Source organism: Rhinopithecus bieti, unplaced genomic scaffold (genome assembly GCF_001698545.2).
Source record: "Rhinopithecus bieti isolate Rb0 unplaced genomic scaffold, ASM169854v2 scaffold_77662, whole genome shotgun sequence".
NCBI lineage: Eukaryota > Metazoa > Chordata > Mammalia > Primates > Cercopithecidae > Rhinopithecus > Rhinopithecus bieti.
Window position 1 is genome coordinate 233,709 of NW_016829485.1, and position 18,606 is coordinate 252,314.

The 18,606-nt window shown below is 52.9% G+C and overlaps 1 protein-coding gene and 1 pseudogene across 1 annotated transcript in view; both read left to right on the forward strand.

The window, feature by feature from the left end:
• The window catches only part of GRID2IP (Grid2 interacting protein), a 72,625-nt gene extending 61,101 nt beyond the window's left edge, over nucleotides 1-11,524 (forward strand). The window contains 10 exon segments of the mRNA XM_017864755.1: nucleotides 4-260; nucleotides 2,356-2,443; nucleotides 3,402-3,479; nucleotides 4,592-4,788; nucleotides 5,114-5,269; nucleotides 5,404-5,490; nucleotides 6,154-6,283; nucleotides 6,370-6,488; nucleotides 10,051-10,215; nucleotides 10,458-11,524. Coding sequence (XP_017720244.1) covers nucleotides 4-260; nucleotides 2,356-2,443; nucleotides 3,402-3,479; nucleotides 4,592-4,788; nucleotides 5,114-5,269; nucleotides 5,404-5,490; nucleotides 6,154-6,283; nucleotides 6,370-6,488; nucleotides 10,051-10,215; nucleotides 10,458-10,529 — 1,349 coding nt within the window. The 3' untranslated portion in view covers nucleotides 10,530-11,524.
• A 5,706-nt stretch (nucleotides 11,525-17,230) lies between these two features.
• On the forward strand, nucleotides 17,231-17,823 carry LOC108523986 (60S ribosomal protein L31 pseudogene; annotated as a pseudogene).
• Nucleotides 17,824-18,606: the final 783 nt, after the last annotated feature.

The window sequence follows — 18,606 nt, forward strand, 5'->3', positions numbered from 1 at the left end:
TGCCTTTCCATGACCCCAAGCCCAGCTCCCGCAGCTCTGATGGTTCCCGGGGCCCTGCTCAGGCACTGACCAAGCCCCTCACCCAACTCAGCCACCCAGTCCCTCCACCACCCCCACCGCCCCTGCCCCCACCCGTGCCCTGTGCGCCCCCCATGCTGTCCCGGGGCCTGGGCCACCGGCGTAGTGAGACCAGCCACATGAGTGTCAAGCGCTTGCGGTGGGAACAGGTGGAGAACTCAGAAGGCACCATCTGGGGTCAGGTGGGTGACCTGGGACCCACCAGTGCTCTGTACTGGGGGAGGATGGTGTGGGCAGCAGCACTGAAGGAAAACCCATCTACCAGGCATCTTCCAACATCATCCTCCCTACCCCAAGCAGAGGATGAGTAGACGCCCAGCCCAACGACATCCCCATGCTTGGGGGCCATTGCAGGCACTGAAGCCAATCTATGTCCCTAAGCCAAAGACACACACTGGGGACACCTGGAAATGCCACCGTACCCATCCTTGAAACCTATCGCTCTTGAGGCCAGACGAGTTCTCTTAAACCCTTAAAAGAGCAGCTGGTTCAAACTCCTGCACACCAGCCTTCACCCTTTCACTTTGATGCTTGAATTTCCTCCCGCACAACACTGCCAGGGTATGTTTGAGCACCTTCAGTGATGGGGAACTCACTACCTGTCAAGGTCTTTCTTTCCTCACTGGACGATTTTAACTATCCTTTGTCTTGCTCTGAAATCTTGTCTCCCCAGGATTCCCATGCCCTGTTTTCTTTCTGGCCCTTGAAATCAGGCAGAGCAATCTTATCCACAGACCAACCAATCTGCAAGATGAACAAGGTTCACCCCACCTCTTTTTTTTTTCAGGTCGTTCTCTTAGAACATGGTTTCCAGCCCCCACTCCAGTGTCCATGTCCCTGTCAAAGAGACATTCCCAGATGGAATCCCCAATGGGGGTTCCAGCTCAGAGGAGAGAACAGGGTTCTCACCTCCTTTGACCCAGACATCATACTCCTTTTAATATGGCAGGGACTCCTTCCAGCTCCTGGGGCTGCCCCAACCTAGTGCTCATGCTCACCATCATCCTCAACCACATCTTCTTGGGATCAATAATACACTCTCACGTGTAGTCACACTGGGCAGAAGCATGCTTGTGATTTTTCCCCACTGCCATCTCCTGGGTCCCAATTCTGTCTCTTGCCTTCTCAGCCAAGATATCATTAGCCCACGTCTCCAGGGACCCTTTCCAAGTTGCTAATAAAGATGTCCAGTGAGGCCAGTCTTGGTGGTTCATGCCTGTAATCCCAGCACTTTGGGAGGCTGAGCTGGGAGGACTGCTTGAGCCCAGGAGTTCAAGGCAAGCCTGGGCAATATAGTGAGATCTCATCTCTACAAATAATTCAAAAAATTAGCCGGACATGGTGGTGCATGCCTGTGGTCCCAGCTACTCAGGAGGCTGAAGAGGGAGGATCACTTGATTCCCAGAGATGGAGGTTGCAGTAAGCCAAGATGGCACCACTGCAGTTCAGCCTGGGGGACAGAGTGAGACCGTATCTCAAACAACAACAACAACAACAAAAAAAAAACTCGGTGAGACAAGGGCACAAATAGGGACCTCCTGAGTCCCCTGGAGACCTCACTCCTGCCAACCTTAAACCAATCTCCAAGTCTTGCTCCACAGCATGGTTCTTCCATTGGTTACCAAAGGTGGAGACAGGGACACAGGTCACACATCTGACCAAGCCCAAATCCATCCTCAGTGTCCTTGCCCTGCAGCTGTGTTCTAAGACTTAATTCCCCTGCCTGCCCTCCCTTTGGGTCCTCTCCCTTTGGCAGCCACCCCATCCTCACTCCCTGTCCCAGCCCCAGGCTGTCACCTCTCATCTATGCCATTCATCACAGCCATGTGTCCAGCGTCTGGCCCCTAGGCTGTCACAGCTGCAGTTCTCCCTGCACCAGCTCACTCTGCCCAGGGCAGCCCTGGTGAACTCACTGCCCTCCAAGGAGACCTGATGACAGAGCCAGACCCCTGAGCCACCTCCGGTAGCCCCTTACTTGCCTCTAGCCTCTTCAGAGCTCCTTCATGCCCCCGCTTCAGTCCCATCTTGCTGGCTTCTGCACGAGTAGAGTTCCAAGTCTTGAGTCTCGATTGACCCCAAGAGGCGCTGGCTCAGCACCCAGTGACTCAGATGATCTGGCTTTTCTTGCAGTCTCCTCCGGCTCTGGGCTTGATCCCAGCACCTGATGGGTGCTTTTGCTCGGGAAGTCCCCAGGGCGGCCCTCAGAGGGTGGGAAGTGGGAGGCCAGTCCAGCTGCTGCTGCTTCTCCTCCTCTGAACTTCCCATCTTCCCTGGCAGCTCGGGGAAGACTCCGACTACGACAAGCTGAGTGACATGGTGAAATACCTTGACCTGGAGCTCCACTTCGGCACCCAGAAACCTGCTAGTGAGTGGCCTGATGGCCTTAGGGAACCCCAGATACTACACCATCTGTGACAGTTCCAGGCTTAGCATCTTCCAGGGCTGCACTGACTGCTATTTAACCTGATGTGTCCTCAAGCCTTCCGTCCCTGAGTTATTTAATAGCTGGCATTTAGGCCGGGCACAGTGGCTCACGCCGGTCATCCCAGCACTTTGGGAGGCTGAGGTGGGTGGATTGCCTGAGCTCAGGAGTTCGAGACCAGCCTGGGCAACGTGGTAAAACCCCTGTCTCTACCAAAAATACAAACAATTAGCCAGGCATGGTGGAGGATGCCTGTGGTTCCCAGCTACTTGGGAGGCTGAGTTGGGAGGATCAATTGAGCCTGGGAGGTAGAGGTTGCAGTGAGCTGCGATCACACCACTGCACTCCGACCTGGTAACCTGGGTGACCCAATGAGACCCTGTCTCAAAAAAAAAAAAAAGCTGGCATTTATTGTGCAGTGATCAAATACCAGGGACTCTAATTTCTAAATCCCATGGCAATTCTATGATGTACATACTGTGATCACCCCCCATTTCCTCATGAGGAAGCACAGAGAAGTGAGGTAATTTGTTCACAGTCACACCGTAGACAGGGGGCATCCACAAATATATCTTCCAGGCTCCCTTGCCCTCACCCTTTTCTGGGTATCTCCCTGTGGTTGCTGGGTGGAACAGGCGGTCCCAGGATGGAACAGAAAGACCTGGCCGCCTGCAGCATGGAGGATGCACAGGGCACGGGGGTGAGGGGAGGTTACACACAGGACCTGAGGCCTGAGGGTCCCCGACCTGAGGAATGAGGAGACTATGGACATGCGTAGCTGATTAAGTCGAGGTCGTCCTTAGGGGGAATCGTGGCTGTTGGCTGTGGCCACACCACTCCTGGGCCTTCCCACTGCAGCCTCAGCCTAGCCCCCTTCGTAAACTGTCAGTTTCTTTTCCAGAACCGGTGCCGGGGCCGGAGCCCTTCCGGAAGAAGGAGGTGGTGGAGATCCTGTCCCATAAGAAGGCCTACAACACCTGTGAGGGTCCGGGGAACCCCAGGGGTGTAGGGGGCAGGTGGCGGCCCTTTTTCTGGGCCTCAGACCTGCCCAGGTGGATGACAGAGATTAGGCGGTGGGGACCCGGACTCCTGTCGCTCAGCGCGGTGAAGTCCCCCTCCCAGGCCCCATAGCCAGCCAGATCCCACCTGGGCGCAGGTGCCTGCCCCGCCCTCACTGTGTAATCAACTCCCAGGTTCTGGCCACGCCTCCAGCCTCATTCCCTCTCTCCTTCGCAGGCCCCGCCCTTGTCCCTGGCCCGACCCCCATAGGCTCCACCCAGCTTCTTAATCTAGCGCCTCTAGAACCCCGTCCTCACCCTTAAATCGGTCTCTGAAAGACCGTCTCTATTTCAGGGCCCGCCCCTGCCCAGCCCCCTACGGCACCCCTCGCAGGCCCCGACCCTGTTCCTTGTCTCCTCCATTCAGTCTCCTCCCCGTAGCCGAAGCCCATCTGGAAGCTCCGCCCTCTCCCTGCTGGGCCCCGCCCTCTACTCCAGCTAGATCTCAACCAGCAGCCCCGCTCCTTTTCCTTGCTCCTGCCCCCCAGGCTCACAGTAGCCCAGGCCAATCCCAAAGCCCCTCCCTCTTTCCACCTGAGTCCCGCCCCAGTTTATCCTCGTAGACCCCGCCCTGTTCATTGTCCCCTACCCCTCTAGAGTTTCTCCAGTAGCCCAGGCCCCGCCCCAGCTCTCCCTCGCAGGTCTACCCGCTTTCCTTGTCCCCTGCCCCTTCAGATTCCCCCCTGTACCCTGGGCCAACTTGGAAGCCCCGCCCTCTTCCTGCCGGGCCCCCCCCCCTTGCCCCTGCTCACCGAGCGGCCCCGCCCCTTTTCCTTTTTTCTTCCCCTCCCAGGCTCCTCCCCTTAGCCCAGGCCCGTCTTGAAGTGCCGTCCTCTCCCCACCCGGTACCCGCCTCAGCTCATCCTCTTGTCCCTGTCCGCGTTTCTTATCCCTCCAGCCTCAAGACCCCGCCCTCTCCCGTAGGCCCCGCCCCGTCTCCGCCCTCTCCCCGCCTCTGCCCTGCCCCCTCCGTCTTGGATCCCATCCGGCCCCGCCTCCGCCCCGCCCACTCACCGCGCCGCCCCGCCCGCAGCCATCCTCCTGGCGCACCTGAAGCTGAGCCCCGCGGAGCTGCGCCAGGTGCTGATGAGCATGGAGCCCCGGCGCCTGGAGCCCGCGCATCTGGCGCAGCTGCTGCTCTTCGCGCCCGACGCCGACGAGGAGCAGCGCTACCAGGCTTTCCGCGAGGCGCCCGGCCGCCTCAGCGAGCCGGACCAGTTCGTCCTGCAGGTGCCGCGACCACAATCCCGCCCCGAGGCCTCGGCCGGCTCCATAGGGGCTGTCGCTGTGGCCAGTGCTGCTGGAGTCCCGCGCCCTTTCGAGGGCCGCCATTGCGCCCAGGCCTCTGAGTCCCAGTTTAACATTAACCTTTAATGGCCGGGTCCCATCAGGGGTCCAAGGTACATGGGAGGTGGGCTCCCCCAGGGGTCGTGCTTATTCTTCCTACCGGAATATCGGGCCCAAGCATTTAGCAGACCTCCCACCCCAAAGCCTGCGGTGGGGCAGAGGGTCCCAGGAAGGGGATGGGTGAATCCTGGCTCTGCCTTCGAGGCAGATGCTGTCAGTTCCCGAATACAAGACGCGCCTGCGCAGCCTCCACTTCCAGGCCACCCTTCAGGAGAAGACAGAGGAGATCCGTGGCAGCCTTGAATGCTTGCGCCAGGCCTCCCTGGAGCTCAAAAACAGTCGGAAGCTCGCCAAGATCCTGGAGGTTAGTGGGCATACCCTCCCTGGCACCCTATCTGCTTCTCTGCCTCCTGGGGCTTCCAGCATGGAGGCCCATCCAGACAGCTGGGTGGGTGGGTGGTGGTGGAGGACAGGCCCTGCACACCTTCTCATCCACAGTTTGTGTTGGCCATGGGCAACTATCTCAACGATGGACAGCCCAAAACCAACAAGACCACCGGCTTCAAGATCAACTTTCTGACAGAGGTGAGGGGGCCTGCCGGCAGCAGTTAACTGGTTTGCTCTAGCAGCAAGGTGCTGACGCCAAGCCTAGCTCAGTTGTGGCAGAGAGCAGGAGAGGACATTGTGACCACGGAGGGCTCTTCTTCTAGCAGGAAAAGGGCTACATTGAAGCCAGGATGTGACTGCAGCAAAGGGTGGGGTGTGGTGGGGTGGAGGAACACACTCCCAGGATTTGGAAAAATGGAGTGAGGGAAAAGAGTTGGAAAGAGAGTGTCAAAGGCTGGGGATTGAGCTGGGTGTGGTGGCTCATGCCTGTAATCCCAGCACTTTTGGAGGCCAAGGTGGGAGGATCACTTGAGGCCAAGAGTTGGAGACTAGCCTGGACAACATAGCAAGACCCCAGTTCTACAAAAATAATTAGCCAGGCATGATGCATGCCTGTAGTCCAAGCTACTTGGGAGACTGAGGTGGAAGGATCGCTTGAGCCTAGGAGTTTGAGGCGGTAGTGAGCTGTGATGGAGCCGCTGCACTCCAGTCTGGGCAACAGAGCAAGACCCTGCTATTTTTAAAAAAAGGGGAGGGGCAAGAATTGATCACTGATGCCACAGTAGTCCAGGAGAAGCTGGGCCCATGTGACCCCATCTGATGGGGTCCTTGATGGGGATGTATGTTGGGGGTCGCTTACAGCTGAACTCCACCAAGACAGTAGATGGGAAGTCCACCTTCCTGCACATCCTTGCCAAATCGCTGAGCCAGCACTTCCCTGAACTCCTGGGCTTTGCTCAGGACCTGCCCACTGTGCCCCTGGCTGCCAAAGGTATGCTGGGTGGGTGGATGGGGCAGAGCCATGCTGTCCTGGGCTGGAAGAGTGGCCACGTGTGGCCTCTGTCCTCTTCCCTACAGTGAACCAAAGGGCCCTGACCAGCGACCTGGCCGACCTCCATGGCACTATCAGCGAGATACAGGATGCCTGCGAGAGCATTTCCCCCTCCAGCGAGGACAAGTTTGCAGTGGTCATGTCGGCATCCTCTGAGCAGCCTGTTCCTGCACCAGGCTGGATCGTGGGATGGTTGGGTAGAGCTGGCTGTGGCTCCAGTGGCCACTGGAGACCTCGACTTCCTGCGGAGATTCTGGGCACAGGCTGCTGTGCACCCAGGGTTCCTGAAAGAGGCTCCATGCTGGGTTATTGATTGATTGATTGATTGGGACAGGGCCTCACTCTGTCACCCAGGCTATGCCTGGCTAATTTTTGTATTTTTAGTAGAGACAGGGTTTTGCCATGTTGCCCAAGCTGGTCTCAAACTCTTGGGCTCAAGTGATCTGCCTGCCTCAACCTCCCAGAGTGCTGGGATTACAGGCGTAAGCCACAACACTGGGTCCCATCCTGGATTATACATTTATTTTATTTTATTTTATTTTATTTTATTTTATGTATGTATGTATGTATGTATGTATGTATGTATGTATTTTTTTATTTTTTGAGACAGAGCCTTGCTCTGTTGCCCAAGCTGGAGTGCAGTTGCACGATCTTGGCTCACTGCAGCCTCCGCCTCCCAGGTTCAAGCTATTTTCCTGCCTCAGCCTCCCAAGTAGCTGGGATTACAGGCACCCACCACCACACCCAGCTTATTTTTGTATTTTTGGTAGAGACATGGGTTCACTATGTTTTCCAGGTTGGTCTTGAACTCCTGACCTCAGGTGATCCACCTGCCTCAGCCTCTCAGAGTGCTGGGATTACAGGCGTGAGCCACTGCACTTAGCCCTGGGTCATTTACAATCCCAAGGCATTTGTAATGCCAAGTCTGTGCGTAACTGAAGCCAGAGCTCTTTTGAGTGCCCCAAAGCCGCTGTCCCATCTGTCCTCTGGGGCACTACAGCCCAGAGCTAAGTCTCAAAATTACAAGGAGCAGCCTGTCGGGCCCTACCAGCCAAAGGCAGTCAGGAGGTTGGGACATTCCCACTGAGCCCCCCAGCAGGGCCTGGCCAGTGGGTGACAGAGGCCCAGATAGGAAGACAGGAAAGAAGGGCATGTGGCACTTCTCCCTGCTCCCCATCTCTGGCTCCAACACCCCTTGGGAGGGAACACAGAGTTTTCCCTAAGGCTGAAGCTAGGTAAGGAGGAGAGGTCTGGGGGCTGTGCCTGTGGCCAGGGCAGTAGGTGATGAAAGCCCCTGTCACGTATCTCTGACTGCAGCACATGGGGGCTGGTGCAGGTGAGTGTCTGAGTAGGAATTTGATGTCAGATCCACCCCTGCCCTTTCCTCTCAGGCAGAAGATCTGCAGAGAATCATTAAGCAAACTCTACAGCTTGGGCAAGGTGCTTTACACCATCTCCTTTCACCCACTTCACACCCAGATTTTTGTTTTGTTTTGAGACGGAGTCTCGCACTGTCGCCCAGGCTAGAGTGCAATGGCGCGATCTTGGCTCACTGCAACCTCCACCTCCCAGGTTAAAGTACTTCCTCTGCCTCAGCCTCCCAAGTAGCTGGGATTACAGGTGCCCACCACCACACCCGGCTAATTTTTTGTATTTTTTAGTAGACACGGGGTTTCACTATGTTGGTCAGGCTGGTCTCAAACTCCTGACCTCGTGATCTGCCCGCCTTGGTCTCCCAAAATACTGGGATTACAGCCATGAGCCACTGTGCCCAGCCCACCCAGATGTTTTGCAGATGTGAAAACTGAAGCTGTTTAAGTGAGGGTTAGTCCACTCTAGCATCCCTCAGTCTAGGGGTATTGGCCTGCTTCCTTGGGCTTGGAGGTCCCCAGAGAGAAGACAGATGGTCACATTCAAGGGTAGCCTCTGGGCCAGGTGCAGTGGCTCATGCCTGTAATCCCAGCACTTTGGGAGGTCAAAGCTGAGAGATCGCTTGAGGCCAGGAGTTTGAGAACAGCCTGGGCAACATAGCGGGACCCCATCTCTACAAAAGAATTTGAAAATGAGCCTGGCATGGTGGTGCATGCCTGTAGTCCCAGCTACTCAGGAGGCTGAGGCTAGAGGATCACTTGAGCCCAGGAGTTCAAGGTTGCAGTGAGATACGATCACACCACTGCACTCTAGCTGGGTGACAGAGTGAGACCCTGTCTCAAAAATAAAATGAAGGCAGTCCAGGCACGGTGGCTCATGCCTGTAATCCCAGCACTTTGGGAGGCCAAGGAGGGCAGTTCACCTGAGGTCAGGAGTTCGAGACCAGCCTGGCCAACATGGTGAAACCCTGTCTGTACTAAAAATACAAAAATTAGCCAGGTGTGGTGCCATGTGCCTGTAATCCCAGCTACTCAGAAGGCTGAGGCAGGAGAATCACTTGGACCCAGGAGGCAGAGGTTACAGAAAGCCAAGATTGTGCCATTGCACTCCAGTCTGGGCAACAGAGCGAGACTCTGTCTCAAAATTAATTAATTAATTAATTAAAGGCAGCCTCTGCAAAGGAAATTGACCTGGCATATCAGACACCCATAGGCCCAAATCCTGACTCATTTGCTTACCTGCTGTGAGACTATGGGCAAGTCACTTACCGTCTCTGAGCCCAGTTTTCTCATCAGGAAAAAGAGGGGTCATGAGAACCGCTACCACAGTGGTCATTAATTGATATGACCCTGGTGGGTTCAACTGTGGCTCAGGTACCACAGTGCTTGCTGTGTGATCTTGGACTAGTTGCTAAAGTCCTCTGTGCTTTAATTTGTTCACATGTGAAATAGAGATTATCTACCTCATAGAGGTGTTAAACGATGATTCAACAAGCTTGGAACAAAGCTTGGCACAGTTTTAAGTGCTGAAAAAATGATAGCAATTCAACCACCGAATCTTTTTGCATGTATCAGATGCTATTCTAAGCCCTGGAGGTGCAAGTGAGCTTTCACTTAGGCGGTAGGAAATGAACTTATGAACAATTTCAGATCATGACAAATGCTCTAGAAAACAGAGCAAGGCCTAAGGCCTGGTGCAGTGGCTCACACCTGCAATCCCAGCACTTTGGGAGGCCAAGGTGGGAGGATCACTTGAGCCCAGGAGTTTGAGACCACCCTAGACAATATAGACCCCATCTCTATTTTAAAAATCAAAAAATTAGCTGGGTGTGATGGTGTGAGCCTCTGGTCCCAGCTACTTGGGAGGCTAAGGTGGGAGGATCACTTGAGCCTGGGAGGTAGAGGCTGGAATGACCTGTGAGCTGTGATCACACCACTGCACTCTAGCCTGAGCAACAGAATAAGACCCTGTCTCAAAAAAAAAAAAAAAGTAAGGCCTAGAGAGTGACAGAGGGGCCTACTGTAAATGGCTGGTTGGGGAAGAAGGTGGCAGTGGAAGCCTCTGATCAGAGACCCAGGGCCTGGCCCTGCAGAGAGAACAGGGGTGAATGGCCTGAGGCCGCACTGGCTGTGGCCAGTTCCAGGATGAGCTTAGTGGCCAGTGAGACTGGAGTCCCTTAACAGAACCCAGTTCCCTGTTGGACACAGGACCTGGCCCTTGGAAGGACTCAGGCCAACCGGGAATAGGGCTGCTAGGGGACCTGTCTGTCTGGGGCCACCACTCAAGACCCTGGGGGCATCAGCAGACTGGCTGTTTCCTTAACTGAGGCCTGTCAGTCCTTCCTGGAAACGGCCCAGCCGGTGCTTCGGGCACTGGATGGGCTGCAGCGCGAGGCCATGGAGGAGCTGGGCAAGGCGCTGGCCTTCTTCGGGGAGGATTCCAAGGCCACCACCTCTGAGGCTTTCTTCGGCATCTTTGCAGAGTTCATGAGCAAATTCGAGGTGAGCCCCAGTGGAGACCTGAGGGGCCCTTTTGGAGAGGTGGGGGCCGGAGACCAAAAGAAGGGATCCTCCATGAAGCCAGGGCTGGGAAAGGGGCCCCAGTGAGCAACACATCCCCCTAATCCCCTGATGGGGCGGGTTGCAGCCTCAGTGCTGGCTGTCTAGTGTGGGAAGAGACAGGGAAGGCATCACAGGTTCCTGGGACCACTGACCACCCCTACCTCTGTGTTCCCCCTCCCCAGCGAGCACTGAGTGACCTGCAGGCCGGGGAGGGCCCCCGCAGCTCCGGGATGGTTTCACCCCTGGCCTGGTGACAGTGGCCACACCGCGTCCTCTGCGGCTTGAGCAGGGAGATGGAGGCCGAGAGGGCAGCCCAGACACTGCCGAGGTCCAGGGCCACTACGCCCTAGGCTCCGAGCACACCGCCAGCCTCTCCTGCAGCTACCTCAGCCGCCGAGCTGTGGCCGGGCCCTCCTCTGCCAACCCTTGTTCCTACCCCCAGCCCTGGAGCCAGAGGTCCTAGGACCGGGTGCTGAGTGTGCCTGTGCCTGGAGGACCATGCTCCGTCGGCTTCCTGGGCCCACTTCCCACCTCGCTCCTGGGCTGTCAGGGACACCTGGAGGGTGGATTACAAAGTGGCCACATTCCTGGGACATGTGGACCTTTTTTCTGATCCTGCTCCTAGCGGGTCCCTGCGAGGAGGCCGACACCCTTGAGCATGATCCTGCAGGCGGGCGCGAGACGGGAGAGGGTGGAAAGCCCAACGTAGAGGGGCCCTGGGGATGTGCACGTCCAGCCTGGGCCTTGGAAGCTGACTTCAGGGACACAGGAGAGAGAGGCCTGGGAGAGATGCAGGGAAGGAAGGACTGTAGGAGGAAGACCTCCTATGTCAGGCTGCAGAATTGAGGTTTCATGCAGTGGACAAACCCAAACCTGTGTAGAAGTGGCCCAGTTGGAAGTGGGGAGCCTGGGAGTGGAATAGGCATAGTCAAGGTAGAGCATACAGAATGGGGGGGTGTTGAGGCAGGAGGTGAGCAGGATCTGGTGTCCGACTGCCAGACTTCTCACCTGGACGGATGGTGATGTTCCCTGGAGCAAGTCACGAGACCAGGGCAGGTTTGGGGCCAGATGACACAATCTGGGATGTGTTTGGGACCCAAACGGTCATTTTCCATGTGCCTAGGCATACAGCAGGAGTTACCTGGATACCAGGAGCGGGAGCAGGTGACGTGGTAGACAGGGAGGGAGGGTGTGTGAACTGTTTCACCTTTTTTTTAATTATCCGATTGGCAGATCCTTGCATCAGACAGCTTCCCTCATTGCACCTTTCTTTTTCTTTTTTTTCTTTTTTTTTTTTTGGAAAAGTCTGAAATGGGCTTTAATCCTGTCTCTTGGATTCTTTTTCTCCCACTGCAATCAAATGGCTTACATTGCACCTGGGCAGTACTGGCGACCTGTTCAGTTCTTCCCAGTCTCCCCTAGGCCCCTCTTGGAAGCCGTCTTTGCTTTTTTGTTCCTTGCACACAGCTACCATACAAAAACGTCAAAATCAAAATGTATACCTCAAGGGGAATGTGGCTAGTGGGGTACATTTCTCCCTAGCAGCTCAAGTGGAATCGTTTCCGAAAGTTCCCAGTGCCTGTGTCTCTGGGAAACATGTCAGGAGGTCAGTTAAAACCTCTGCAGTCTGGGCGCGGTGGCTCATGCCTGTAATTCCAGCACTTTGGGAGGCCGAGGCAAGCGGATCACCTGAGGTCAGGAGTTCAAGACCAGCCTGGCTGACATAGTGAAGCCCCATGTCTGCTAAAAATACCAAAAATTAGCCGGGCGTGGTGGCACGCGCCTGTATTCCCAGTTACTTGGGAGGCTGAGGCAGAAGAATTGCTTGAACCCAGGGGGCGGAGGTTGCAGTGAGCCAAGATCCCGCCACTGCACTCCAGCCTGAGCGACTGAGTGAGACTCCATCTGAAAAAACAAAACAAAACAAAACACCCTACATGAGATCTGTAGAGATTAAAGACTCCAACAGGCGTGATCTCCAGGCCTGGTTAGCCCACATGGCATTTTCCTGCAAGTTAGAAATACGTGTCCATTCTGGGAGTCCTAACCTCTTGGTTGCACAGTGTGGCAGGCCAAGCACCAGCTGGGTTTCCTCCCTAACATGCCTTGTATTGGTTTTCTGTTTGCTACAACAATAGTGCATAACAAACTGTCCCATAACTCATTGGCTTCAAACAGCAATCACTTCCTGCTCAGAAGTCTCTGGGTCCTGGTTCTGATCTGAGCTAGGCTCTGCATCCTCAGTCAGCTATGAGTCAGTGAAGCAGCTTTGGGAATCAGGCCAGGCAATCTCATGTCTGGGGCCTTTGGCTGGAAAGGCTGGTAGAGCCCTGTGGGGGTCTCTCATTTTGCACCCAAATAGCCAGGATTCTTTTTATGAGGGAACCGGGGGTCAAAGTGGGTGAACAAGCAAAGGCACAGAAGATGGCTTGAGGCTAAGGCTCAGAGCTGGTACACTGTGCCTTCTGCCACAATCTGCTGTCCATCCAAATGACAAGGCCAGCTGATTCTAGGGGAAGGGAAACAGGCTTTGCTGAGAGATGTCGCAAAGCCACTCCACACAGGATGTGGATTCAGGGATAGATGGAGGATCAGGACCAGTTTTGCAGTTAATCTACTACATACCCTCTTGGCCAGGGGTGCAGATCCCAGCCTTCTTAAAATTCTCAATGGCCTTGGTGCTGCCTGCGCCCAGCACAGATCTCGTTCCCCATCCCCATGTACTCACCAGGTGGCATGCTTCTGTCTGTCTTACCTGGTCATCCATGAATTACCTGACTTCTATCCAGACACTTAGTTCAGGCCGGGCGCAGTGGCTCATGCCTGTAATCCCAGCACTTTGGGAGGCCGAGATAGGGGGATCACTTGAGGTCAGGAGTTTGAGACCAGCCTGGCCAACGTGGTGAAACCCTGTCTCTACTGAAAATACAAAAATTAGCCAAGCGTGGTGGCAGGTGCCTGTAATCCAGCTACTCGGGAGGCTGAGGCACAAGAATCGCTTGAACCTGGGAGGCAGAGGTTGCAGTGTGCCAAGATTGTGCCACTGAACTCCAGCTCTGTTGACAGAGGGAGACTCTGTCTCAAAAAATAATAATAGTAATCGTGCCACTGCACTCCAGCCTGGGCAACAAAGCGAGACTCCGTCTCAATAATAATAATAATAATAATAATAGTAATACATAAATAAATGAAATAGATAGTTAGTCCAGTAGGCAGTGTGGTCTGTGCCTGCCTGGCAACCAGTCTCACCCTTCTGCTGGAAAAAGCTTGTTTCTCCTTTCAGAAATTCTCTCTCCCCTCCTCCCAGGGCCTGGAGCTGGGGTGACTGGATAAGGATGATCTTTGACTCTGGCTCTGTGGCTCAGAGTCAGTCCAGGCCTCCAGCTGGCACTGTTTGAAAAAGAGATTCCCTTTGCTCTGGAATTTCTGGGTGTATAGAAGGTAGGAGTCAGGAGGGGCTTCCAAGACCACCACATGAAGGGCACCTGCCTGGATATAAAGCTAGTACAGAAGAGAAAAAGAGGGGAGAAGATCACCATATACATCCCACTGTCCCTGGATCCAGCCATACCTGAAGCACACACTGGACCTGTCAGTCTTCAAGCCAACAGATTCTTCTTCCATTTATTTATTTTTTATTTTTTATTTTTTTGAGGCGGAGTCTCACTCTGTCACCTGGACTGGAGTGCAGTGGCCAGATCTCAGCTCACTGCAAGCTCCGCCTCCTGGGTTTACGCCATTCTCCTGGCTCAGCCTCCCGAGTAGCTGGGACTACAGGCGCCCGCCACCTCGCCTGGCTAGTTTTGTATTTTAGTAGAGACGGGGTTTCACCGTGTTAGCCAGGATGGTCTCGATCTCCTGACCTCGTGATCCGCCCGTCTCGGCCTCCCAAAGTGCTGGGATTACAGGCTTGAGCCACCGCGCCCGGCCACGTGGCTCTTCTTCCATTTAAAAGGATTTTAAATGTATTTAAATTCCCTGGCTTAGGCTGGTTTGAATGGTTGCTATTACTTACAATCCTGAAAGGGTTAACTAACAGACCCATTAACAGATGCTGATGGATGTTCATTACTCAGTGAAAGCTCTTCCTCCATACATGCATTGGCCAATGCTTTTTATATTTTATATATTTATTATTATTATTTTGAGACAGGGTCTTGTTCTGTTGCCCAGGCTGAAGTACAGTGGCACGATCTTGGCTCACTGCAACCTCTGCCTCAGGTTCAAGTGATTCTCCTGTCTCAGCCTCCGGAGTAGCTGGGATTATAGGCGCATGCCACCACGCCTGGCTAATTTTTATATTTTTAGTAGAGACGGAGTTTCAACATGTTGGTCAGGCTGGTCTCAAACTGCTGACCTCTTGATCCACCTGCCTCAGCCTCCCAAAGTGCTGGGATTACAGACATGAGCCACCGTGCCAGGCCAGCCAGTGCTTTTTAATTGCCTACTATGTGCCAGGTGCATTGCTGGGTACGAACATCTTAGAAAGCAGCCTCTCTGAGTTTGGTTACCTGGGGTTATGTTTTATGGTGGTTCTACCCCAGAGTCCGTGCAAAGCCCTGTATGTGACTCAATATCTGTACCACATCCACCCGGACCCCCTAGTTCCTCACCAGGTGACAAGGTGTGAATGCAGGCCCTTATGCCTCAGGAATGCATTTATCTCCAATAATACTAACAAAATAACATAGCCTAATGATACACCATCTTTCCAGAGAGTAATATCCGTTAATGTTTGTTAGTGTGCTCAGTGTTTTTACGGATTTCATTCAGTTTTACTTTCACAAAAAACCCTCCAAGGTAGATTTCATTATCTCCTTTTTGCAGGTAAAACTCTGAAACTTAGGAAGGTTATGTGACTTGCTGGATCTAAAACTGAATTCTGTCTAAATCCAAAAGCCCCATCCTCTGAGTGAAAATAGCTGATATATATATATATGTATATATATATATGCACTCTAAAGGCCACAGATGCTGGGGGTTTCAACATAAAGCCCTTACTTCTTTTCTCTCTTCCTGTTCCCTCTATTCGTTTGCTAGGGCTGCTATGATAAAATACCACAGACTGGACAGCTTAAACAGAAAAAAAAAAATGTGTTTTCCCACAGTTCTAGGGGTTGGAAGTCCAAGATCAAAGTGTCAGCAGGTTGGGTCTCCGCCAAGGCTGTTCTTGGCTTGCAGACGGCTTTCTCCCTGTGTCTTCACTTGGTCTTTTCTCCCCGGCACTCCCTGGCATTTCTTTCTCCTCCTTCTCCATCTCCGTCTCCTTCTCCTTTTCCTTCTCCTTCTCCTCCTTCTCCTCCTTCTCCTCCTCCTCCCCCTCCTCCCTCTCCTCCTCCTCCTCCCTGCCACCCTCCCTCCTCCTCTGACCTCCTCCTTCCTTCTTTCTTCTTCTGATTCTTCTTTTTTTTTTTTTTTTTTTTGAGATGGAGTCTCGCTCTGTCGCCCAGGCTGGAGTGCAGTGTCACGATCTTGGCTCACTGCAACCTCCACCTCCCAGGTTCAAGCGATTATCCTGCCTCAGCCTCCGGAATAACTGAGATTACAGGTGCGTGCTGCCACGCCTGGCTAATTTTTGTATTTTCAGTAGAGATGGGGTTTCATTATGTTGGCCAGGCTAGTCTCAAACTCCTGACCTCAGGTGATCCGCCTGCCTCAGCCTCCCAAAGTGCTGAGATGACAGGCGTGAGCCATCGCACCCTGCCTCTTTTTTTTTTTTTTTTTTTTCATGAAGACAGGATCTTGCTCTATCACTCAGGCTGGAGTGCAGTGGTACAATCAGGGCTCACTGCATGATTGCAGTAAACACCAAGTAATGCAGACGTATGGAGGATTGCTTGTGGATTCAAGCAATCCTCTTGCCTCAGCCTCCCGAGTAGCTAGAACCACAGGCATGTAACACCATGCTCGACTAATGTTTTTTTTTTTTTTTTTTTAGATATGGGGTCTTGCTATATTGTCCAGGCTTCTGCCTCTTCGATTAAGGAAGCCAGTCCTATTGGATTAAGCCACCTCCCCGTGTGGCCTCATTTAACCTTAATTACCTTTCTCCAAATACACTCACATTCTGAGATACTGTGCGTTAGGACTTCCACATATGAATTTGGTGGGGGTGGGGGGAGAGCGGTACAATTCAGTCCATAACACCATCTTTGCAGATGCCAGAGATATAATAGTCCCAGTCTCAAGGAGGCCTCAAAGATTTCTGTATAAGTTGATGATGCTTCACAGAGAAAAGATTCTATCAGGCACAGGCTGCACCGTGGCTCACGCCTGTAATCCCAGCACTTTGGGAGGCCAAGGTGGGTGGATCTCTTGAGGTCAGGAGTTTGAGACCAGCCTGGCCAGCACAAAGAAATCCCATCTCTACTAAAAATACAAAAAATTAGCCCGGCGTGGTGGCGGGGGACTGTAAATCCCAGCTACTCAGGAGGCTGAGGCAGGAGAATTGCTTGAACCCAGAGGCAGAGGTTGCAGTGAGCTGAGATCGTGGCGCTGCACTCCAGCCTGGACGACAGAGCAAGATTCCATCTCAAAAAAGGAAAAAAAAAAAAAGATAAAAAAGGTTCTATCAGACAGGATTCTCCCACCCCATGCCTCTTCTACAAACTTGTATGCATCTGCTCCCGTCCTCATCACAGGGCATCCAGGCCTCCTTCCCCACTCCTCCAATTCAGAGTGAATTCCCTGTCTGTGCTGGGCACCTGCCTTCCCAAGCTCTCAGTCCATCAGTGACCACAAATTACTCTCAACTAGCTCTTTCCCCTTCACTTGTAAATATTCCCTTCCCACTGCTGTCCACGCAGCATGCTGGACAGTTCTAGACCTCGGCGGCTGCTGCCCTCTCCTTCCCCTTTTCTTTTCTTTTCTTTTCTTTTCTTTTCTTTTCTTTTCTTTTCTTTTTTTTAAATTGAGACAGAGTCTCACTCTGTCGCCCAGACTGGAGTGCAGTAGTGTGATCTTGGCTGACTGCCTTGGCCTCCCGAAGTGCTGGGATTACAGGTATGAGCCACTGCATCCGTCCTACCCAGGTTCTTAAGAGATAATTTTACTGGGTGCTATGGTTTGGATGTTTGTATCCTCCAGACTTCATGTTGAAGTTTGAATTCACTTTTTCCAACTGGGGCTTGGCAGAATGGCTCCTGCAAAGAAGGGTGGCGAGAAGAAGGGTCGTTCTGCCATTAGTGAGGCGGTGACCCCAGAATACACCAGCGCATCGGTGGAGTGGGCTTCGAGAAGTGCCCCTTGGGCACACAGAGAGATCCAGAAATTCGCCATGAAGGAGATGGGGACTCCAAATGTGCACATTGATGTGAGGCTCAACAAAGCCCTCTGGGCCAAAGGAATAAGGAATGTCCCACACCATATCCGTGTGAGGTTGCCCAGAAAACGTAATGAGGACAAAGATTCACCAAACAAGCTCTATGCTTTTGTTACCTACGTACCTGTTACCACTTTCACAAATCTACAGACAGGCAATGTGGATGAGAACTAACCACTGATGGTTCAATACATTAAGTAAAATTATTTTTAAAAAAGAAATTTCGACTGGGCATGGTGGCTCATGCCTGTAATCCCAGCACTTTGGGAGGCCAAGGTGGACAGATCATTTGAGATCAGGTGTTCAAGACTAGCCTGACCAACATGGTGAAACCCCGTCTCTACTGAAAATACAAAAAAAAAAAAAAAAAAAATTAGCTGGGTGTGGTGGTGTGCGCCTGTAATCCCAGCAAAAGTGAAAATAAAATAAAAAATAAAAACAAGACAAAAAAATATGAGAAGTTTTCTTTTTTCTTTTGGGTAAAGACTATTAATTGGTATGTAATGGACTATATCTACCTTCCTATATAAAAGGGTGTTCTTTATTTTTTTGTTTTTTAGACAGTCTCACTCTGTTGCCCAGACTGGAGTGCAGTGGTGTGATCTTGACTTACTGCAACCTCTGCCTCCCGGGTTCAAATGATTCTCCTGCCTCAGTCTCCTGAGTAGCTGGGATTACAGGTGTGCGCCACCATGCCCAGTTAATTTTTGTATTTTCAGTGGAGACTCAGGTTTCACCATGTTGGCAAGGCTAGCCTTGAACTCCTGACCTCAAGTGATCCACCCACCTCGGCCTCCCAAAGTGCTGGGATTATAGGCATGAGCCACCGTGCCCAGCCTGGTGTTTTGTCTTTGAAATCACTTTGATGGACTGCCTGTGATGCTCATCACAGTGTAGTCTGATGCTGATTCATTAATAAAACTATTTCATTCTTTTCTACATTTGGAGCAGAAGTTTTACTGGGTTAGCAGGAGATATTATTTTCATTATTTTTCCCCAACAGTTACAGT